This window comes from Strix uralensis, chromosome 14 (genome assembly GCF_047716275.1).
Source record: "Strix uralensis isolate ZFMK-TIS-50842 chromosome 14, bStrUra1, whole genome shotgun sequence".
NCBI lineage: Eukaryota > Metazoa > Chordata > Aves > Strigiformes > Strigidae > Strix > Strix uralensis.
In genome coordinates this window covers 14,386,485-14,410,685 of record NC_133985.1, presented here as the reverse complement: position 1 = coordinate 14,410,685, position 24,201 = coordinate 14,386,485, and the positions used below count along the sequence as shown (strand labels likewise).

Genomic DNA, 24,201 nt, shown 5'->3' with positions numbered 1-24,201 from the left:
GACTGTCATCTCCTCCCATGGACCCCAGCCTTTCCTTTTTCTCTTTACAGCGCATCAGAGAGATTGAAAACCCTGTACTGGTGTCATACAAACTGCTCTCTCCCTAGCACAGTTTAATTTATGAACAGCTGTGTTCAAGTGAATTGAGGACCTTCCTTGACCCTTGGACACCCTGGAAAATACGTGATCCTTCAACTGCCTGAAGGATGTTCCATACTAGTGTGAAGCCAGACAGCACCCTCCAGTTCTCGTTAGAGCCTGGAGAGCTTTGTATAACACAAATAGACCATCAACCTGGAAATAAACTTCTAACATCCTCTCTCTGCACTAAGAGAAGTTTAAGAAATATATCACAGACTGTGTCTATAGTCTGACACTATATCACAGCAGATGGGAGCCTGCTAAGCCTCCTTGGGATAAGCATTGCAGCAACCAAGGGGGTGGGAAAGGCCTGAGTATCCTTTTCTTCTCCAGTACATGTGTCCCAATACAGGAAAGGTGCCTTTGGACAAAGATATTTCTGGAATAGCCACCATTTATGGCATACCAAAAATATATATGCAAACAGGATGTTGCTCTGGAGCTCAGCCACAGCCCAGCGAGGGTCTCCCACTGCTGTGGGGAGCTGCCTGGTCTGCAGGCAGGAGCAGTTCCTTGCACAGCCGCCAGGCCCCCACGTTGGACTCACTGCAGCTATTTTACATGTCTTTTCCTTGCAATATTTATTTCCCACAAGTATGCTCTGCCTTATACAGCCCCTGGCAGGGAATATCAGAGATTTCTGTCATAGTTTACCATTTTGTCCAGGACAGGATTTCACTGAAAGTATTTGTTTAATAATGACAAAAACACATTAACATATCAGGGAGGTCTCTGCCTTTTATTTTCACCGTATATATCTACAGAAAATCAAAATGTTCAGATGATTCAAGTAAGCTACCGGCCTCTCCCATCTAGCCAGGAAGAGCAGCAGTCTGTGACAGGGTCAGGACCTTTCCATGGCTTTTTAGTTTTGTTTTTTCCAGAGAAAATAACACAAGTCCCATTTCCCTAACCCAGGATCTTCTGCCAGAGTTCACATACACATCTCTGAAACCCAACAGGAGACCCCACTGTCTCCTCTCAGCCTGCACTGCCCAAGGAGCTGCTCCACACCCAGATCCTTTGTTTTCTAGGTATTTTCTACTCCTCTTCCCCTCCTCCTCTAGCATTTCCAAACCTGGCCCAGGCTGGGGAGAGCAGCACAGAGCCGCACCTCCAAGCCCTTCTCAGAGCTCAGCTGCCATATGTGATCTCCCAGGTTGGCTGACACCTTCCAGGCATAACTTCACCATCTGAGGCTTTTCAAGAGCTCCTGTGTTTGCCAAATCTTGCTTCCCTATTCCTGGAGTCTCAGACTTACCCTGGCTTCTCTTTCAATTTCCAGCTCCCAGCGTTGCTGTAGCCTTTAATAACTGCTGCTTTACACACACATACACACAGAGGACATCAGAAGACCTCTCCTTGCCATTTCCTGACTCATTACTCGCTTCATGGCTCAGCACAGCCCACTTGTGAAATGTCCCAGTTTATGAGTGTCTCTGGTTGCTGCTTGCTCCATGCAGCCTGGTGAGCCTGGCCGAGGTGGCCACGCTGCCCGGGCATGTGTGGTGGCTTGGCTGTTGGGTCTGATGGGTCTCAAGTGCCTCCTTCCTTTTTGGAGCTTGCCACCACTGATGTTTTCCAGCCACAGTCTCTGCAGCTATTACATCTGCTACTTCCCAGGTTGCTTCTGCAGATGCACAGCGCACAGCAGCCCATGCCCCTGCACGGCTCCTTTCGCCTCTAGGCCCAGCTGCTTCCCTGCACCTCACTGCATGGTCCATGCAGGCTGTACCTCTCACATCTCCAGTGCTATGTTCTCCAATTAACTCAGATCTACCATGCCAGCCCATACAGCCCCTCAGAAGCTCCATAGTCACCCGGCCATTGCACAAGGTCAGATTTCAAGGATCTCCTGCGCTGAGGGGCTTGTAGAAGTGGTGGGTTTCCCCATGACCCAGATGCCCCTCCAAGCTCGAGACCACTCCACCACTACACACCCCCACACCCTGCACCTTTTTCTGCAGATCTGGGACTGAGGGATCCAGCCCAGGGACAGGCACGGCAGCCTGGCCCCAGCTCCAGCGCCAGCCCAGCGCTGGACTGGCTGCTGGGTGGGGTGGGATGGGGTGCCGGTCCCGGCGGCTGAGGGAGGCAGTGTAGGGGGGACAGGGCAACCATTCCTCTCTGCTGGCTGCCTGCGGAGGCTGATGGAACCGGGTGAGAGTTTGAACCCTCAAAGCTCCCCAGAGACGTTGGGAAGATGGAGCACACTGAGCTCAGAGCCTGCCATGTGGGGTTCTCCTGCCTCCCAGGCAGCAGGGACCATTTATTGGAAGGGATTAGGGAAAGGGGGCTGGAGAGGGGGTCCTGGAGGCCTTTATCCCTACATGGAGCTTCCCATCCTGAGACTTCCACGCAAAAGATCCCTCTTAGAGCAGAGCCAAGCGAGGGGCCCTGGAATAAAGAAACACCGCAGTGACTTTAGCTGACGCAGACATTCCTGAGCAGATTTGAATCTTGTTTTGCAGGAGGGATCTCTCTGCAGCCGCACACTGCACACACCAGCCACTTGAGAAGCTCCCAACAGCCAGTTCATGACTCTGCTACCCAGACACATCACAGGGCTGCCGATCAGCGGTAAAACTCTCCGGCTCCAGCAGATCATAAGCTTATTAAAGATAGATCTGTGCTTTGGTGTGCGGAGATAGACACATCAAAGGCATTTTGGTCTGTGTGCCAGTGCTGCCGGGATCCCCGTTTCGCAGAGATGAGGGCTGCGACATACTCTCTATTCCCAGCACAGGGTGTTGGGAGAGCTCAGCCCAGCTGAGGGAGCAGCAGGATCTGTCTCCTTCCATCTTGGGGAGCCCAGGGCCACATCCAGACTGTAATAAGTTAGTCCCTGGCTAATTGCTGTGGAGACTCAGAAGTGGCTGTTGGGGACTGAAGCACCTCACTCACACTGCATCGCTGCCGGCACTGCTCTCTCCAGGCCATGCAGAACCAGGGGCATGGCCAAGCTTCACTGGAGCTCTGCTGACAGCCCGGGACCTGCTCAGCTCAAGAGGGAGAGCTAAAAGGGGAAACAGGTCCTCTCACAGCTGGCCCAGCAGTTGATATATGCACAGTGCTTTGAAACCCACAGATGAAAGATTTGAGCGACATGAAAGGCTGTCACTGCCTGTTTGTCATTTGGTGTGGGTTCCTCCCTGCCATCGCACATGCAGGGCACAATTTTCAGCAGAGGTGAGCGCAACCTTGCGGGAAAGCTGCGCAGCCTGGAGCATCCCTGCCACTGGCCCAGAGCACGTGAAGCCTCTCCCCACCATGGCGCAGAACCCCCAACACATCGCATGGGCTCCTCCTGCCGCCTTGAGTGGCACAAGGAGCAAATTTGCACCCCAGCGTTGGCTGGGCTCCAGTTTCCTCTGCCTGCTTCGCAGCTACCCCCCTTTTTCCTTATCTCTCCCCAGTGCAACCCAAGAGCCTCAGTCCTCCCTGCAGCTTCTGAGCCATCTCAGACAACCCAGCTCCAGGCTCAGCTGTGCTTGCTCTCAGGGGGCTCACACTGATTGCAAAGCCAGGTTTGTGCTGGGAGCAAGTGACAGCATCAGGCCTCCCAGCAACAGGCAAGTGGGTGCCTGCAGCAAAGAGCCACTCGGGAGGCTTTGCACATGTCAAGCAAGCAACAAGGGCCCTGAATCTTCAACATTAGCAAGGAAGGTGACAGTAGCACACAAGGAAGCAGGAGCAGGAGGCATCCCACACCCCTCCTTGTGCCTGGCACAGCTCGGCGGAGTCCAACACACCACGTGCCTGGAGTACGGCTCACTTTCAGCATTTCAAATTTGCCGGATGATAACCTCAGTGTCTGATCCCACCCACTTGTGGTCTGACTCATGTTGCAGTCACCGTGCTGCCTGGATATTGGTATGCGAGAAGGGAGGGAGGGAGGGAGGAGAGGAGGCAGCCACCGCTCGCAGCACACGCTTCTGCCTTCACAAACTGAGCCACGCACGCCGGGGGAAAGTTGGAGGCAGCGCAGCTACCGAGGGCTTCCATCCGCTCAGAGGCTGTGGGAAAGCAGCACCTTTCCCAGGTAAAGCTTTTGTCTTACTTTTTGCTTGGTTGTTACACTGGTAAATCACTTTATAGGTGAGATCTCAGAGGGGTTTGTGGGTCCTTGCTGAGGTTGGGGTGTACTAAGCAGCCTGCAGTGGGACACCCCAGTCAGAGCAAGAGGGTGTCGCCCATCAGACCTTGGCACCATCATCATCCTGTTGTGCCTGAAGCAGAGGACAGTTCGGGGACTTTCACTGGCTGTTGCTGGTGGGGACTGCTGAAGCCAAGAACATCAGGGTTGAAGGGAGGACATGGGTGGAGCGTGTCCAGGGCACAGAGGCAGAGCCCTGCTCTGCCTAAGCATCTGCTGGTATGAAGCATCTCTGCCCAAGCAGCCTCCTCACGAGGTTTGCTGCTAAACCAACTTCTTGAACTGAGCTGCCCAAGCCCTTTCTCCAAGCTCCCCAGCCCCTCCATCCAGCCCTCCACACCCTGGCAGTTGCTGGGCATGTGCTGGAGCAGGGGTTGCCCCATATGGGGACACAGTTGGCTCTGTGGGGCAGGGTACCCCCAGGCTGGGCTGTAGCAGTGGCACAGGAGGGTGCATAGTCCCCTGGCTGGAATAGACTTTGGCAGGAGGCTGAACCCTGGGACTTCTGCTGGGAACTCATGCAGTTCCAAGCACACCCATGAGCCTGACACCTCTGTTTACAGTTTCACCTTTCCCAGGAACTCTCTGTAGAACAAACTTTCGAAATACTGACTGCTCTACTGGTTTACAATTACCTCTTTGGGTTTCCTGCTTTCAGGGGTCCCAAACTCCCTCTTACCTACAGAGCTCTTTTCCTCCTGGAGAGCATGATTAAGGGTTGGTGGCCGTGATAGAGATTGTGTCCTGCCTCCCCCAGTCCCTCTGCTCATGCCAGAGACAGTAATTGCTGTTGTGTATCAGTCAGGGTTTAGGCTGGGATGAGGCAGGAAGAGCACCAGACTCTGGAGGAGACCAAGGAGCAGGGACAAAAGCGTCTGGGGATGTAGCCTGGCAGGATGTTGGTGTCTCCCCACAGTCCCAGAGAGGTTGCAAAGGGGCTTTGCAAAAATGAGACTGCAGCTGTCAGTGTGCACCTGTAAGATTAAAGGGTGAGCTGTGTCAACCCACCCAAACAAGGGCACGGGGCACCTTGGATGGGTGAGCACCCACGAGCAGCACACCTGACAGCCCTGCCCCAGGGAGCGGAGGGGAGATGAGCCATTGCAAGGAAGAGATGGAAACAAGGGAGCAAGAGCTCCAGCGATGGGGCTCACCGAGCGCAGGGACAGAGGCATGGTGGAGGATGCTATGGGGTGCAGCACTGCATGGGAGGCATGGGGAGAAGCACAGCCCTTCCAGAAAGGCTTCTCGTAAGCTAGAAACAACCCCACAACCTCAAAGCCCGCTATGGACAGCAGGGCAAGCTAGTTTCTGCACCACTCTCACATTTGTCCCCCCTCACACTGCCTTCAAGCCCCAGCTCCGGCAAATTTGGTCTTGTCCCATTGTGAGGCAGGCTCATGGCTCTGACAGAGGACTGAAACAGCCCTTTGCCAGGGTTCCTGCAGCTCCCAGCCCTGCCTGCACCCCACCACTGAACCTTAAACATCCTCTTTCAGACCAGAAGAAATCCCCACCCTCCTCCCCATCTCACAGCCTTGGCTGAAGTACTTCTCACAGCATGCCCAGATGTTTAATCTCTGGAAGCACTTGAACATAATTTCAGAAAAAGCCATGACGTTCTGCTGCAAGCTCTGCAGGGCCACGGAATTTGCTTTGCTCCTAAGTGACTTCTGCCAGCACTTTGCTCAGAAAGAAGCTAATGCAGGAGGCAGAGTGACATTCCAGGTCTGCCTGAGAGCTGACCCATCCTGTCCCCAGGACAGAGCTAAAATGCTTCATGCAGAGCTTCTCCTGAGCCCCCAGCCATCGCTGTCAGTGCCCTTTTGGGTAGTGGGAAACACTTCCCAAAGACAGGCTGCCACGTTCAGGCACTCTCCAAGTGCTCCTTTCTGCCCATTTCTCCACTCGTGGTGCCAAGGTACCTAGGCTTTTAGCAGATTTTAAACAAACCTATTATGCCAGAAGTAGAAGCACATGAACGGAGAGCAGCAAATGTACTACCTACACTGCCAGAGCGGGCGCTGCATCCCATTAGTCTTGATGGAAAAGCGCACAAAGTGCTGGAATAAACGATGCTGAAGGAAAGGGTGATGAAAGATGGGGAGGAGGAATAAAAAGGTAAAATGCAACAGAAATTTCCCATGGATAAATCACAGCTCCCTCCCCAGAGGAGTTAATTGCCATTTTAAATGGGCACACAGTGGATCAAATGTAACACGAGCTGCAACAGAGAGGAAAATATCTATTCAGGCAGGAGAAGGCAGGGATTACTTTTAGCATTGTAAGGAGGCTAATGGGGAGACGATAGTACGTTACAATGGAAGAATCATTAATGCTCCAGAGAAGGCTATTAATAGAGTTCCTTAAAGATCAGCCTAGAGATAAATTTTATTTAATGGTTTTCATTAGTGATCTTGGCTCAGAAAACAGGAGTTTTTCTAAGAAAATGTACTGGTGAGAAACTTGGGAGAAGTTTTGAACTGGACAAGGGACTAAGTACTACAGGAGAAGAACCAGAGGATCCAAAGATCAACAGAAACGCAACGGGCTGGCACAAGTTCATATGCTTAGGGACTAACTGCAAAAATTGCTACTCTAAGCAGCTGAAAACACCATAAGAGAAATATCTGGCTTGTAGGGAACCCTGGGATGACTGCAACAAAACAAATGCAACCTGACAAGCCTTCACAGCAGAGATATTGTCGATCAGAGCACCAGTGCCCCTGGAAAAGGCGCTAGAAGGATGACCCAGAAGTGATGCCCTACTCTAGTCCCTCACTGTCAGGAGGGTGATTTTGAACCAGGAACAGATCCAGGCTGTGATAATGAGGATAATCAGGTAAATGTAAAAGCTGCCTGGTGAGACAGGGCTGGAAGGGTATAATTTATTCAGGCTATTGCTAGAAAGGCTGCCATGGGAAACAGCTACTCCACTCATACATCAAGGAGGAAATGAACTCTCTCTGCCAAAATGCAACAGGAGCAGAGGACACAGGACCTGGTATTAAAGGTGACTGCGAGTGACCTGGGCAGAAAAACAGGAGCAGATGTAGAATTCCAGAGGGCCAATGCTCCAGGAAAGGGCCCTAAGCTGAGTGCACTGCCCTGGGGACTGCGCTCTGACGGCAGCGGGCTGATCCCACAGCCTGCCATCTACACCAGCCCTCCAGCCTGCTTTTCCTGCAAAGCCACGTCCGGGGGCTGTGATCCCTCAGCGGACTGTTTCCATGAGATAATTTGGCAGAGGAATAGGGGAAAGTCTCTCACACACCCATTATAGTTAGGGTTGCAACATCCAAGCTGTCAGGCGGCAGATCCTGCCCTGTTCTGTGGAGGAACAAAGTCCCAGGCAGCTGAGCCCTGCAGCCCGCGTGTGCAGGGAGGGTGCCTGTGACCAGGCTTTGAGGACAGCTGAGCGCCCAGCTCTACCCAGGGTCCTCTGCAGGGATGGGGACACCTCTGTCCCCTTCATTTGGGAACCCCTGCTCTTTCCTTCCACAGCTCAGCCCAGCGGCTCCATATCCCACTTGAAAATACTTTCTACTCCCTGCCTGAGGGGGGAAAAAAAAAAAAAGAAAGTGCCCATTTCATGCCCTAAGCTAATTACAAAAAGCAATGAGAAACAAAACAACTTCTGGCCAGGTCTGCAGTGCAGGGCTGCGCTGGGGGCCGCCTGGACCATGGCGGGTGCCGAGTGTGACAATGCGCCCAGAGCTGGGACCCAGCAGCAGAGCCCGAGCTGAGCCCCGGCAGAGCCCACGTGAGCTGCAAGAGCTGGTGGCAGGAGCAGGTTGTTGATGTGTGGTGAAGCAGCCACGTAGGAGGCTGTGATCCACCCACAGCATTTTCTAAGTGTGCTACTCCCCCTATAATTTATCCTTCCATTTCCACATGTTGGGAGCAATGAAAAAACATCCCTTTCACTTGGAAATACCCTTCTCTGAGAACAACCTGTTCTCGTCATTGCTGTCAGCAGGCAGGCAGCGCTCAGCTTGTTCCACGCTCCTTTTGTGCGCGAACAAAGAGCTTTCCATGGCAAGAGCCTGCGCTGCAGCAGGAGGTGAGGAACCGCTCTGCACGCTGCTGCTGCAGCTGAAAGCATCACGTCCCTCTCCCAACAGCCTTAATCCCAGCACCCAAATTCAGAGGACCCCCTGTCTGGCAATGAGTTTGCTCTGCTCAGCAGAAGGCTTCCCACAGGCCAGTTCATCACCTGTCATTCACTTCCAATTCCTTTAGAAGCAGCAGGGCTGCAGGTATCATTGCTAATCTCACCGGTCCAGTCCCCATCTCTCCACCATATGGCTACTGGCAATCAGCAGTTATTTACTCATGCAGTCTCCCCGGTATATGCCCTCCCTTGGCCCCCATGCCTTTAACCTTGAATCAAAGACATAAATCATCTGAAGAGTCTTTCAGCCTGCTCCACATCCTTATCTTGTTCTTGCAGGGCGAGTTTAACGTTAAAATCTCACCTCTATCCTCTGCCAAGGCTGGACCTTTTCCTTTCCTGGTGTTTTTTCTGCTTGCTCCATCTCTGCAGCCTGTTGCGCCCTGCAGGGAATCAGCTCTACCTTCCTGCACAAGCCTGTGCACCACTAGGGATGGCTTCACTGCTGATCCACAGGCTGCGGAGAGCCTGGGGAGCTGGGTCCTGCACCACCCATGGAGACCAGCGCAGCTCTCCCCTCCCAGCACATTGAGGACGATGGGGAGACCCATCAACTCACCTGGGAAGCGCATGGGGGGAGAGCACAGCTGTGGCACAGGCAGTTGGGCTTCTCAGCCTTCTCCCAACCCCCTCTCTCCCATGTCAGGAAGGCGTGTAAAGGGAAACTGAGGCACTGCAGTGACAAGAATATTACTTGCAATCACACAGGAGCCAAGGTCCTTTTGAATCTAGTAGCAGCATGGTCCTGAAGCACCGTAATCAGCAGCTAAAAGCTCTTTTGGTGATTAGAGGGGTTTGCTGTGTTGTCTCTGCCCTTGCAAAATAAGGCATTTTTTTCTTTGCATCCAGACAGAAAATAGCCATAAAAAGTAAGTCTACAAGGGATGTTGTCCACTGTGTCCCTGTCCCACAGCAGGAACAGCTCCATCCAAACTCTCCCTGAAAAACAAACCTCTGTGCTGCCCTTCAGCTGCTAGGAATGGGACTGATGAAGCTGTCAGAGCCCTTCCCAGCCATCTCCTCCCCAGGACATCACACCACTGACAAATGGGTTCCTCTTTCCTCACAGAGCCCTGAGCAGAGTGCAGATTTCCTCTCCAGGCTGCATGGTTGCTGCTGGCAGGGTCCAACACAAGGCATGGGCTGCTGCAAAATGCAGATACAAAGGCAAAATTTAATGAGACTTAGAGTCACAGCTGAGCTTCGGAAATTATGTAGTGGTGACTAATTTTGCTAAATTGCATAAGAAAAGCATACTGCTTTCTCAGGAAAACTTTCCTCATATCCTCCCAGTCCTCCTTCTTATCGTAAGCCTGTAAGAACTCAGTCCCTCCAAAATCCCTGCTGTTTCTCACGTCTCTACTTTGCATGGGCACCCCTGGGGCTGGGAGGGGCCAGCTGGCAGAGACACATGTGCCTGGCTGCCAAGACACTTTCCAATTCAGGTTTAAGTGGGCTGGAGCATCCAGGGAGGTGCTCTGGAGGGGTGTGAGGGGCAGCTCAAAGGACCTTTGCCCACTGCAGTTCTGAGTTGGTGCTTTCTTTGCAGGTTGTCCTTGGGAAGTGGCAAAGCTCTGTCCCTGCTGGAGCACTGCTGACCACTGTCACCAACCAAACATGCAGAGCACATGAGACCCCACAGGACCTGACCCACAGTCTCTCAGAGAAAAGGAGAAGGCAGGAGAGGAAAAGGAAGCAGCTGGGACCCACCAGCAGCTGCCACGGGCGATCAGCTCTAGCACTGAGCTCCCAGATGGAGCCAGCAGGCACAATCAAGTCACAGGGCCACACCCTTCCCTAGACCATGTCATTCCTATCATATGAGGCTGAACACATGAAGTGACTCTGCAATGTTCTCCAAGGTCACTGTAGGCCTAAGGTCGCTTTGGAAAGGGCTCTCGGGCTGCCTGGTAAAGGGTCACCCCAAGTAGCTTCAAAGCCAGTGAGAGCAGGACTGCTCCATCCACGCAACTGCACTATGGATCCATGCTTCAACCATACAAGCTCTCAAAAACAGATGGACTTCCCCCTGCAGCTGCTGGTCGGGTCCTGCCTTGCCATCCTCATCGTGATCACTCTCTGCGGTAACATCATTGTCTGCCTGGCTGTCACCCTTGACCGCCGGCTCCGCAGCTTGACGAACTGCATCATTGTCTCCTTGGCCATCACCGACCTGCTGCTGGGCCTCCTGGTGCTGCCATTCTCCGCCTTCTACGAACTCACCAAAGAGTGGCCCTTTGGCAGCATTTTGTGCAACATCTACACCAGCCTAGACGTCATGCTGTGCACAGCTTCCATCCTCAACCTCTTCATGATCAGCCTGGACCGCTACTTTGCGGTTACCACCCCACTCCGCTACAGCCAGGTGGTCACTCACTCCCGGGTGGCTGTGGGCTTAGTTGTTATTTGGACCGTTTCACTGATGGTCTCCTTCCTACCCATCCACCTGGGCTGGAACACCAACGGGACAGCAGTCCAAAACACAGTCCCTAACTGCAACAAGGAGTGCACACTGGAGGTGAACCCTGTGTACGGGCTAGTGGATGCCTTACTCACCTTCTACATCCCTTTGGTCATCATGTGCATCACCTACTACCAGATATTCAAGATAGCAAGGGAGCAAGCCAAGAGGATAAACCACACATGGTGCTGCAGCAGCAACACCCCCATGCCACCCATGGTGAAAGAGCACAAAGCCACTGTGACGCTGGCGGTGGTGATGGGAGCATTCATTGTGTGCTGGTTCCCCTATTTCACAGTGTTCACGTACCGGGGGATGTGGGGAGACAGCAGGGTGAAAGGCACACCCATGTCCGTTGTCCTCTGGCTGGGCTATGCCAACTCAGCCCTGAATCCCATCCTCTACGGGACACTCAACAGGGATTTCCGGGTGGCGTACCAGCACTTGCTGCACTGCTGGAGGACTGGGGGCCCCAGGAGCTCCCACCTGCCCCCCCTCCAGAAGGCCCAGTCCAGGGGCAGGAGCTGCAGGCGGGGACAGGGCAAGCAGGAGGGTAAGCCTCTGAAACTGGAGATGAGGAATGGAAAAGGGATCTTGCTGACCGATGGAGCCCACAAGAGGTAAGAGCCTTCTTACATGTGGGGCTTTGATGGTAGGTCCATCCCCAGAGAGGAAGGCAGAGGTGGGGACCCCACATTGTCTGTGAACTTTTAAGCAACAAGCCGACACCCCATCAGGAGATCCTTGCCCAGGCAACTATTGCTCTTTGCAGCCACTCAGAAATTCATCACCAGCAGCAGGGACCCAGTTCACATCCCTCCATGCTGGCGGCACAGGTCCAGCTACTCCAGCTTCACATGTGGCTGGCCACCCCTGCAATCACCGCCCATTCACAGGGACCACAAAACATCCCTGGCTTTGCTGGCTAATGGGGACAGTTTTGCCGTCAGGATTTGCTGTACAGAACAGGGTGCAGCCATTAGCTGCAGCTATTCCCAAAAACCAGCAACGTCCTGCTCTCTGGTGGCAGGTGGCCAGCAAAGCCTAGGCAGACAGCAGAGATGCAGGGGCTTGGGAAAGGTGACTGCCCGTCACAGGGAGGGCAACAGGGTGGTAGCCCTGGGGCACAGAGTTAGAGCACCTGCGGTCAGGCTGCGAGTCCCTGCAGGAGCCAAAATCTGGTTCCCCAGCTCCCTGAAGAACAGCTCAGCAGTTTCCCTTCCTGGCCAAGCCATGCACCCTCAGCATTTAGGCTGTCAGTTTGCACCAGCAACTAATTCAGCCAACAGCAAGTTCCATTCCCATCTCTCAAAAGGAGCAAGAATAGCCAAAATTGTATTTCTAAAAACATTTGCCAATCTAAATGCCTATGTAAAATTAGAGCCAAAACTTCCCTCAGCGTCACCCCAAGCATGTCACAGGGGTCAGGCCTCTTGGAGGGGTGCAGGTGCACTGAGGCAGCAGGATGGGTGCAAGGCGGGTGAGCTCTGTGCCAGGCTGTGGCACCAGTCCCCTCCCTGGGCACCCACGTCCCTGCAGGGCTGGGCCACCCACCCACCACTTTGCTCAGAGGCATTCACCCTCCCGAGCATAAGGAGAACAGAGAAGCATGCCGTCTGCCACGGTGCAAGCTGCTGCTCCCGAGACTTTAATCTACCTTCTAGGCAGTATCTGATAAGCAGCCCAGAAACTTTCCATCCATAGATAAGGAGTCCTTTGACTCCCCGTTCCCAGCATGACAGCAAAGAAGCCGTGCTCATGCTCTCCTGCAGCACATGCCCTTGATCCTGTCCCAGAGACACAGTCTCAAGGCACCAAAAGGAGAATGTAGAGAGGTGAACCCAAGGACAAAGCCATCCAGAAGGCTTAGCCAGCATCGTGCCTCCCCTGGGGTTCAGATGTGACTTTCCCAAGACAAATGGGCAGCCTGGGGCAGGGCAGTCTGCCCCAGGAGACACAGAAGGATGGATGAGTGTGAACAAATACGAAAACGCAGTTCCTGGGGCTGCCTTTTTAGTTTCTGAGGAACTAATAAAGTGCGCAAAGGTACAGCATTTGGTAAACGTAGCTGCAGGTTGTATATAAAAACATATGGAGAGCATGTGCCTGGCACAGTAGAGATGCTTCTGCAAACATACAGAGACAAAGAGCTGTGCTGTTTACTCACACACAAGTGCAGCTCCTGAGCAAACCAGGAGCTCAGGCACCGGGGCTCTGCAGCCAGCCAGGGAGAGCTGGTGATGGGAAACGCATCAGCGGGACTTCCCTACGCAACAGAGAGGAAGAAGAGACAAAAAACGTCAATGACTTCTCAAAGTGCTGCTTTACCACAAAGCAAGAACAAGGAGATGGAAAGAAAGGGGAAGAACAACAGGTTTCTGTTTTTCTGGCAGAGGTCAGGGTCACTCACTTCCTGGCTTTCCCCCTCCCAGCTTTCCCGGGTAGACAAGGTCCTTCCCCTGGTTCCCCTGAGGGCCTGACCCTGCTATGGGAGTTACATCCAAAGCCCACACTGGGGCCAGCAGCAACCAGGGGACCTCTGTCCCCAAACTCTCAGCATGTGGGTGCCCAGTGTCAGCAGGACTTGGCAAAAGCCCCAGCACAGGGACCTGGCGTGTGGCTCCAGACTGCCCTCACCCCTGCAGGGTGAAGCTCCCCCACCGCTAAAATCAGCCCCAGCGAGATCCCAGCTGGATTTGCTTCCAAGTGTGCAGGAGGTTGCAAGGAAGAGGGCAAGCGGCAGCCAGTGCCACAACAGTGCAGATACACAAGACACAGGACCTGTGGGGAAGCAAGAGGGGAAGACTCAAGCATGAGGATGTTTCTTGACCTTTCTAAATCCAGAGATCTTCTTCCCATCCTACACAACACCACTACTGTGGTTTCTGCTCGCAATCAGATAAGAGCTGCTTGAGCACCAAATAATCAGTTATTGCTTTTACTGTCACTACTTCCCTTCTTAGCCTGCTCGCTTGAACAGGAAGGATATACCAAGGATCATGTGAGGCCCCTTCCAACCCTTTTTTTCCATAGTCAGATATATAAACATTGGCTCTTCTCAGATGATCTGGATCAACTAATACCATACAAGACAGGCGGGCACAGCATTTACCTGTACACCAAAAGCCTGGCAGCCAATTTCACCCCAAGCACGAACCAAGCTGGTTCCTCTCCCCACTTCCCTTCCGCGTAGTCTTCCCACTCGTCTGCCCTGGCCACGTTAACAGAAAAAGACCAACAAGAATCACTCCACAAACTCATAACCCCCCCAAATAAGAAGGACCAGAGCTCAGAAGAGCTCTGCTCAGAGCAGCTCCACGGGGTCATTCAGAGGGAAGTGCAACCAGCAATATTTTGAACCATTGCCCTTAACAATATTCTTTCCAGTTATGACGCATAGAGAAAAGACCAACAAACAAGAGTGAGAATACTGGAGAACTGCAGCTGGTGTCAGGGGTGTCAGAAGCAGGGACGGGAAGTCAGTCACTGCTGCTTTGGGAATCAAAAGGCCACAGGAGCACTGCAGCCATTAAAGGGCCAGGCAGAGATGCAAGGAAAGACAGCTGCTTCTGTCTCCCCACCAGGCACCAGAGAGGCAAGGCAATTCACTTCACACAAAACTGGTAATGGAAAGCACTACTTGTATGCACAACACCTGATGGACCCCAGGAACCTGCTTCACTGCAGTGAGACAGGACTCTGAAGAGGAGCAGGCCGAGCAGCAGGCATGGCTGTAGGTTATGAGACCAGTCCCTGAGGTCCAGAGAGATGAAAAGCCCAAGAGAAGAAGCATTCAGCACTAACAGGGAGGCAAAAAATGCCGGAGTAGGGCGAGTGGCTCTGGATCACGCTCTTGCACAGATCAGCTGTGCTCAGGGCAGTTTGGGGCAGGACTGTGGCCACAATATATGGGCAGAGAGAAGCCAGTTGCCGTAGGAAAGGATCACTGTCCCAGTCACGACGTGCCCACCCCAGCCTGCCACCCCGGGGGGCAGACACCAGCCAGGCAGTACCTGGTGCTCCACAGAGCAAAGCCAGGCTTGACCAGACTGGCACTGACCAACTGATCTATTCTTTTTCTTGCTTTTCTTTCCATCTTCATGTGCAATTTAACCCTTTCCAGCACCAGAGCTTTCCCATGAGTCTCAGCCGGCCCGCTGCCCTAGGACCCATGTCTCCCAAACTTCAACTCCTGGCTGCCCTCTTCCAAAATCCTGTGAGGTTGAAAGGACAACACTCAGTTTTCTTCAGGGAGAAACTCAGCAGCAGAGGTGAGGGCTGCAAGGTGAGTACAGGGCCAGGGTCACTGGGTGCAAGCGAAGGAAGGGGGCAGCTCTCCGTGCTGTGGCACCCACTGCATTTTCCCTGGTCCAGCCATCCCGTCCCAATGGTACTTGGTGCAGAGGGTGATATTATCAGAGGTGAATCCTCACTCCTCTCTCCAGCACCATTTGCTCTCCAAACCTAGCCCCAAGCCCAGGGGAGGTGCACAGAGATGTGCACCCCATGGCTGTCCTGGAGGGGTGGGCTTACACAACCACCCTGCGATGCCCTGGAAGATGCCTGCATCCTGCCTGTCCCTCCACACACTGCAGAGGCAGCTGCATTCAGAGCATGGATTTCCAGCACACTTCATTTTCATGCAAACCTACGTCAGCTCCACATAAATTGCTAGCAGCTTTTACAGGAATGCTGGCAGGGCTCCCGGGGTGAGGGGCTGTTGCTGCACCGGGCATTGCCGCTCTCTCCCAGCAGTGCTGGGCTGGAGGACATAGCTGCCATGCATGGGGATGCCTCTCGGCTCCAGAGAGCCACTTTGTGCAGCCCGTCTCAGGAAGAGCCAGGCAAGGTCGCCCTGACCTCCGCATGCTCTCCCTCCAACGTTGCATGCTGATAACCTGGGCTCTCCCATATTGACTGTGCCCTGGAGGGAGAAATACGGTCACCCATGTGCTGGAAGCTAAGTACACTTGTCCCTGCCGCACACTGAGCATTACTAACCTTAGCCAAGGTCATGGCGATGGTGCTGCCTGCCTGCCCACATGTGCAGCTGGGATGGAGCTGGGGCTGCTGCAGGAGAGCGCAAGGCCCCCACCCTGGGGCACAGCATCAGCCTGCACGTCTCAGAGGGACTCCCCATGAATCACCCTGGAAATGCCATTGCCCATCAGCAGGAGAACTAGAGGCCTGGAGAGCAAGGGGGCAAGAGCAGGACAGGGCAGCGAGGTCCCCATGACCCCATCAGGCCCCACTGAGCTGCAAGTCCCTCAATGCAACATACCAAGGCACAAGCATCGCTCAGCGGGGAGGTGGCAGTGCAGAGGCTGTTTCCCCGGGGGAGCATCATCACAGCCCCCAGCACTGCCCCACAAGAGGGAGCAGCATGAGACCCCAAGCCTGGAGGGTACAACAGCTCACAGTGAACCCCCCAGCAGTGCAGACACAAGGCAGAGTCATCTCTGCTGCCATCATTGCCCGACAGCAGGGACAGAGGGGACACCAATTGCAGCTCTTCTGCTTCATGCTTTCCCTCTCTGTGCTGCACATATGTTCTGAAACCCATTTAGTTTCCATGAGGTAAACGTGAAACACCAGTCATCCCCTGAGAGATTGCTAATCTAATCAGCAGAATAAAGCAAAGTCGTCAGGGAGAGGTTTGCAGATCTGAGGTCCTGGTGTGGCCACAGATTTCCTCTCTGCACCATGGGGGTGGGGACAGGAAATGTCACTTCGCATGGGGCACCTGCCTGAAAGAGTCCCCAACCCACGTGCGGTGGCAGGGAGAGGGGCCATGAGAGAAGGAGCACCCAGGAGCTGCCGACCCCAGGACACCTTCTTTTATCAAGCTATTTGCAGAGGTCACAACCCTGCCACTGCTGGCTGGACCAAGTGGATGGGAAGAGCAGGCAGAGGAAGCCACAAAGCAAAGTGATGCTACTCAGAGGGATGTCAGATGATGGGTCCCGGGGTGATGCTCAGCTCTACCCAAATGTCAGCGTATAGCCATGATCTGCTGAGAGCATCCTCATCATCACACCACAGTCCCTCCCAGGCACAGTGGGTGCTTAATGCAGCATCCGTTATGCTGGGGAGCAAGAAAAGAGGAGGGGGGGTGGGGGGAGACACCCACCTGCAAAGCCGTTGAAACCCCTTTCTGTTCCCCTGCAGGATCCCTGCTCTGGCATGCAGCATTTGCTCCATCCCCAAACACTGCTGGAGAGGCCTTTGCCTGCCCAAGTTTCTTCCCAGGAGGGTGATGTGTTTGAAGAGCCCTCAGAGGAGCTGCAGAAGAGCCTCTTCGCTGCCCTGTTGGGGCTGTGACACCTCCAGCATCGAGCCCCGCACCAGCAGGCAGTGGTGCCCAAGGAGCTGGGTCAGGAGCCAGCGTGTGCTCCTGGCAGGGCTGGGATGGGGGTGCCCTCCCCAGGCAGTGGGTCAGGCTGAGAGGGCACAGGGCAGGGGGAAAAAAGGGGCTGTGGTCAAGGTTTTGGTGCCAGACAGACCAGCCTAGGACAGAGAAGGGGAGCACAGGTGCTACCCTCCCTGGTACCTTGTCCAAGGGACATATCCACCCTTCAGAGGGGGGCAGGGGTTATGCGGCAGGAGGGCTCAGCACGGCGGATGTTGGCAGCCAGGAGTGCCAGATGTCCGTGCACAGGACACCCAGTCCTGCAACATCCATGCTGGGGCAAGACTGCCTCCCCCGTTGGGAAGGTTTGGGGATTATTGGGTCTGTCCCTGCTCTCTGTGTCTGCTTCACAACCCCTGTCCCAGCCCCACTGCAAGAAGGAGAGAGGCCCTGGAGCCTGCTGGGCCACGGCGGGGACACTAAGCAGCCAGGGTTTGACCCTGAGCTCTGCCCTTCCCGGCAGCTCAGCACTAAGACTACCAAAACAGGATGTTTCTGCACCAAGCTTGTGCAGAAGTCATCAGTGGTATAAAAACCTATTTAACACAGAGGGAAAATGAGATGATTCATTTATTTGCGTATGCTCTGTCCTGGGAAGAGCCTCCCTGTTCCCCCGTACCCTGCTGTCCCATTCCCATCCCTCTGCTGGAACACAGCCTGGACACACACAACAGAAACCCCCAGGACACGTGTTGCAGCCAGCCCAGGAAGGGCTGGCACCCCCTCAAAGAGCACCTTCCCCTGTGGGACCAGCTAGATGATCCCCCCTGCCAGTCCCTGAGCTGGTGGGAATCAGGGAGCAGCAGGCAGTGAGGACCAGGTAGGACAGGAACGAACAAGGTGCTGTGGGGCAAGAGTTTTCTTCCTGAAATAAGCCTGACCCATGTTACCCCCGGGCACAGCATGCTCATTCTGCGCCCCAGAGCACCCCCAGGGCACAGCAGGGGACAGTTTGCGGGATCCCCCCAGGAAGGGAGGGCACTGACCCCCAGGCCAGCTGGTTTTGTGTGTGCCAGGGCTCTGCCCGGGGAAGGGGAACGGGTGAGGGCAGAGCTCGGTCCCAGGTGCCCCCTCCAGGTGCTCGGGGACACTCCTGCCCGAAGCCTCGGGGGGCGGGAAGGGGCTCCCTGCACAGAGCCAGGCCGGGGTGCCTGACCCCCCCGGGTGAGTGTCAGGACCCGGCGGAGCGGGGGACACCCTGGGGGAGCGGGGGACACCAGGACTCGCACCGCCGGGCGCGATGCTGCCGCTCCACCGCCCCCCGCGCCCCCGCCGCCCCCCGGGCCCGGGCCGGCGCGGCTGCAGCGCAGGCTCGGAGCTCCCCCTGGTTGCTGCCGGGGACAGACCTGCCCGCCCGGCCCCCTCGCTGGCGGCCACGCCACGGGGCTTCACCCACGGACACAGCGGGCGGGTACCCCCGAACACCCACGGCTCGGGCAGGGCGCCCCTCCGACCCGGCGCACCGGACCCCGCCCCGCTCCCCCGATCCCCTTGTCACCCCAGAGCCACCACAGCCTTTCCTTTCAGCACTCAACCACTTGAGCCTCCGTGGAGTTGACCCTTCCACTAGTCATTAGTGGTTGCAAAGAGCAAATGGCTCCCGGAGAGCAAGAAGGGCCGGGGGAGGGGGGGGATGCAGCCCCCGAACCTCACAGCACCCAGCCCGGGCAGCGCTGAGCCCCACCACAGCATCCACGGGCAGGCAGAGACCTGCGGCAAGGTGATGCCCTGGCAGGCGATGTCCCCTCCCCAGGCCTCCTGCGTGTGGCCTGGGGACAGAGAGCTACAAGACCCCAGGGGTGAGAACCCCAGAGCAGAAGGAGAAATTATCTCACCAGCACCTTCCTTTGCAAAGAGGCTGGAAACAAGTCTCCACAGCCAAGCACGCAGAGGACTCCTCTCCAGACAAAGCCGACAGGAGCAGGCCTTGAATTGCCTGTAGCATCCACACTTTGCTCCAGCTCAGGGAGAAAGAACTGGCAAACACACACCCAAACCCCTGCCACCTATGATAACAATTAGAGACTTATCTAATTGCAAAAATAATTGCAATTGAAGTGCTTAATTACCATACTAAGCAGGAAGAGCCGCTTCCGACTGTTCCAGTAGCACTCCCGATCCATCAAACAAGGTTTGGGGCTTGTTTGGGTGTTGGGTTTTTTTTGATTATTAGATTGCAGCCCCAGGGGATGAAGAGATTTGCTAATTAGGGTCTTGGAGAACAGCTACCAATTCACAAACACTTGCTTTTAATTTCAATACTAACGAGGCTGGAAAGGGGAGAAATCCAAAATGCAGTCTGTGGCATTGCTGCCCCCGAGCCCCTCAGCGGGCTGGCAGAGGCTTGACACCGCTCAGTGCATGGACCGGTCGGGAGGCCATGGGGATGGGTTGGCTCAGTGCAAGTACAGCCAGGGTGATGCTGCTGCTCCAGGTCGCTGCTGTCACCGCAGCCGCCATACACGCTAATCCCACATCAGCAGGCTTTCTCGGTGATGGGCTAATCCCAGCCCTAAAGCAGCAGTTCCAGCCCCTGGGGGTGCAGCAGCAGGAACTTCTCCAGGTGGCATTTGGTTTTGTTCTCCTCTAAACCAACAACAAAAGAGAATTTATATTCTCTCTCCAAGCAGTAATTCTAGGAGGGAAGAGAAACTGCTTAGGAAGCTCCTAACCAACATCTGCTTTCTCAGATAGGAAATATCCCCCTGCTAGCAGTGGGAGTGCAGACAGGGACAGCTGCCAAATGCACAGGGACACCCCCATCCTCCTACCCCTGTGGGGAACACGGAGCTTACACTGCCCTGATACATGGGACCCCATCCCCACCCTGCTCTACCACCCACCCTAGGGACCTGTGGTGCCTGGCTGGTCTTTTCCCACCAAACCACCTTCTCCATCCTTGCTGCAGCTCTGGGTAGGGTCCAAAAACATGCAGAGAAGAGACACGTTGAAGGGGAGAGGCACGCGGAGGCAGGAGCAGCCACAGGGTGTCCAGGCATCCCCTCCCTGAGGAGTACAACTAAGAAGCGGTGGCTGCCATGGGCCAGAGGTGAAGGAGCATTTATTTCCTTTAGAGAAACATCAGAATAATGAGAAAAAAGTGTGGGGTTTTTTTTCAGGCTGTCGTGATTAAACACAGTGGAGACAGAAAGGTAACAAATAGCCCCAAGCAGTCAAAAAATGAGAAACTTTGTGTTAGAAATCTCAAGATTTGATTTCCTGGAATAAAATGCATATTGGGGTCACTCACCCACCGGTTTTAGCTGGAGATTCAAGCCTCTGGAAAGGTTTTGGTATCCATTGCCTCCCTCCAGATCTAAAAATTACATTTCCATGCCAAACCATCTTGAAAGCAAGGAGAAGCACTCCCTTCCAGCCTGAAGGAGATGACCATGGGGACGGCATCACGCAGTGCCAAGGTGCCCTCCTGGCCTGACTGAGCCCTTCTCGCCCAGCGTTTCCCCACCACCTGTGAATGCCAAGACTGGCAGTGCCAGGGGTGCAAGGATGATGGCCATGGGACTAGGAACGTGGCCATGGGACCAGAGAGGGGTCAAAGCCACTAGAGGGCACAAGTATGACAGAAACACGTCCCCAAATCAAGGGACCTCCAGCTCCCCCAGGGCAGCAGTGCCAGAGGTCCCCAAAACCCATCACCCCCCCATCTCCAAAAAGTCCACCTTTAGCCAAGGTCCTGCTGGCCCCAGGGCTTCGGTGTCCCCCAAACACTGGGGTGGCACTGCTGCACCTGCAGCTACCGGTGCTGCATAACAGAGGCGTGTCCGTCTGTCCAGCCACATGTCCTGGCCCTGCTGGGAGAGCGTCATCCCGGACAACCCCATACCTGCAGCCCGGGGCAGTGGCAGCCCCTGCTGCACGCAGGCGGTGCCTCCAGCTTGCTGCCCTCCGGTTCGGGGGCTGCACGGCCTCATAACACCCACCTAGCACCAGCTGGCACCCACACACCAGCCAGTGTCTTCTCACACCCAGAAAACAGGCTGAAGGGCACCCCCAGACCACCACCCCCCGTTAGCAGCGCACCTTCTGCTGGTAGCCCAAGACCCCATCATGCAGGGCTGGCTGCAGAGGGCCAGGTGTCCCCAGCCAGGCAGCGAGGCACAGGCCCTGCATGGGAGCCATCTGGCCATTGCCAAGGGCTGTGTCCAACGTCCTTTTGTCCTTTTCTTCTCCTTTCTCCCCCAGAGTGTTGTTCAGGCAGGTGCTCCCCTCCCTGCGCCTGCAGCCAGCACCGCTTTCATTAAGGCTCTACCACCAAACCAAACACCATTTGTCAGGGAGACGGATGCCAGAGGCAGCTCTGCTGGAAGAGATGCCCCCGTGTCCCCCCCCCAGCAAACAAACATTGCAACATCTGCCTTCCCAGTGTGCCGCACACCCACACACACACACACAAGTGTGCACGCTGTCCGTGTGGGTTTGCTGTCCCCGGTGCAGGATGGGGTGCTGGGTCACAGGCCACCATCTCCCAGGCTATATTCCTGCTCCCAGCCCGATGGGCACCCTGGGACTCCCTTGCAGGCGTCTGAGCTGCTCTCAGCACCAGGGCTGCCCTGCTGCAGCCACCCACCCTGGCAGGGCTGGCAGGGTGCTGCCGCCCCAGTGGTGTTTGCACAGCTGCTGAGGCCGCACGCTCCCAGCCTGACCGACTCTCCCTGCTTCCAGCTCTCATGCCAGCGACAGCAGCAGATCTCCTCCCAGCCGGCAGGAACCTAGAGCCGCTGGAAACAGAGACAGCAACGCCCTCCGACCCCAGGCATACAGTCACTGATGCTGATTAAACGCAGCGCCGGCACTGATAATTAATTTCTCGGAGGATGAATTACTCGGGAAAGCTCTGGAGAGAATGTTGTTCTTCCTGCCACACACCCATCACATCTATTTGGGCTTTTTAAAAAAAACTAACATCAAAGGGGGAGGAAAGAGCATCCCCTGATGAACACCCGCAGCCATGCCCTGCCTGGGCTGGGGGTGCCTGCCAGGGTCAGGGTCTCTGCTGGGGGCTGTTCCCTGGGGCCATGCAGATGCAGATGAAGACAGGGCGAGAGGATGTGCCAGCACTGCCCGTGTCCCAGTGGCCAGGAGACCCTCGGTGCTGGCTATGGACTCTGAGTGAACCCCCTCCAGCAGCTCCTTATGCCTCTGACTCAGCTCACATCATGGGCATCCCAGTCTCCCCAAGGGACTTCCCTGGGCGATCACAGGGATCTGCGTGGAGGGCATCTGCCCACCCTCTCCCCAGGCACTGCCTGTCATCCATGGGGTGGGTGACAGGCGCGGCTGTCCCCACCCCAGACCAGCAGGGCCAGGAGCTCATCGCCTCCGGCCCCCATCTCCCGCAGCAGCACATCTCGCCATAGCACGGCTCCCTCCAGGCGCTGGTGCAAGGCTACGCTGGATGCAAAGTCAGTGCAAGAAGCCCCTGCAGACAGCACTATTACACAGTGCTCTCCAACCCTTTTGCTTAATGGGAGGCATTTTTCTGTTTCATTTCCCCTACCCTTGGAGCTGAAACCGCCTTTCTGCAGCAAAATGCATGAAGCCAAAGAAATCCTTCTCCCTTCCAGCTCACAAACTCTCCTCTCTCCTCCACCAGCAGAAACTCCCACCCCACAGGCCACCCTTTCCCCGGGGTATGTCGTATTGCCAGAGGGACAAATGGTCCCCATTCCATGTCCTCCCGCTGGCACCATATCCCTGGACTGCGCCAACTCCAGGCTATGTTTAAGTCATTCATCCTCATTCCCCAGGCTGAGATGCGAAGCTGTCCTGTTCTGCGGGAGAGCCAGGCACCCCATAACCCCCCCAAGTGCAGCAGTGGGGCCATAGCCCCTTTCCCCGGGCAGGAGATGGATGCCAGCATCCATGAGCAGGGTGATGGGACTGACGTGGGGGCTGGCAGCAAGAGCGCAGTGGGACACCTTGGGGACAACAGGGACAGAGGTACCGAGGGGGCTGCGGGGTTTTGTCCTCTCCATGTATAGATCTTGCAGATATTTGCAAATACCCCATCTCACCTCCCCCCTCCCTCCCCCAGGGTGCTTCACTCACTTGGCCTGCTTCAAGGTTGAGCTAAGTCCACCGTTCATTATTGGGTAATTAAGCTCTTAATTAATGGGCCAGTTTCCCCTCAGAGCCCTGCCAACATCTCTTGGTCCCTCCAGCAGCCGCTCCCTGGCGGGGCGGATGCTACAGGGCTGGGGGAGTGCTCCCCTCCCCGGGATGGCTCCGGGGCGTTTCTCCCACCTCCTCTGGCTCCGGGGCACTGTGACTCAGCCTGGAGGCAAGATCCTGCTCCAAAAAGGTGCCTGGGGCACAAGTGAGGCTGATATGTGTCTTGGCTCAGTGTGATACTCAGGGAATTGGGGGCAAACAGGGGTGAGACATTCCCACCATGACTGATGCTTAAGCCTAAAAACTCCAAGACTAGAAAACATCTCAGCTTATAAATCATAAAAAAAAATCGATATTGAAGATATTTCTGCCTAAAGAAAAAATCTCTCGGCAACCTTTGCTGCCTGCAGGTCCCATCTGCCCCTTCTCCTTGCTTTGGGACTGAACAGGGAAGGGAGGCAGCAGTGCCGTGTCCCGACCCCGAGCTGGCTCTACCGTAGGGGACAACATGGGGACCCTGCCCCTGGCTCCCCACCAGCCTCCAAGCCACAGAGAACCGCAGCAAACCAGCCATGATGAGCTGCTCTCCTCGGTGAGATGGCAGGGGCTGCCCTGCAGCGCTCCAGCTTTCGTGCATGTGCATTTATCACACGTCGGTTCCCCTTAACCGTGAAGAGAGGGTTATCCTCCCCCCCAGGACAGAGCCGCCGTCCCCCTCCCAGCGGGCT

At 55.3% G+C, this 24,201-nt stretch overlaps 1 protein-coding gene across 2 annotated transcripts; it reads left to right on the top strand.

The window, feature by feature from the left end:
* Nucleotides 1-4,049: 4,049 nt before the first annotated feature.
* On the top strand, nucleotides 4,050-17,889 carry HRH2 (histamine receptor H2). 2 transcript variants are annotated; one of them, XM_074883415.1, is made up of 4 exons: nucleotides 4,050-4,183; nucleotides 10,021-11,552; nucleotides 15,056-15,203; nucleotides 17,101-17,889. In XM_074883415.1, the coding sequence occupies exons 2-3, from the start codon at nucleotides 10,450-10,452 to the stop codon at nucleotides 15,072-15,074; spliced, it is 1,122 nt and encodes a 373-aa protein (XP_074739516.1). In that variant the 5' UTR covers nucleotides 4,050-4,183; nucleotides 10,021-10,449; the 3' UTR covers nucleotides 15,075-15,203; nucleotides 17,101-17,889. The 2 variants fall into 2 exon arrangements, with proteins under 2 accessions (XP_074739516.1, XP_074739515.1); XM_074883414.1 differs by having other exon boundaries at nucleotides 15,056-15,217.
* Nucleotides 17,890-24,201: the final 6,312 nt, after the last annotated feature.

What these genes read in the sequence shown, in the direction of transcription:
- HRH2 (XM_074883415.1), top strand. Translation starts at nt 10,450, where the DNA reads ATGGATCCATGCTTCAACCATACAAGCTCTCAAAAACAGATGGACTTC.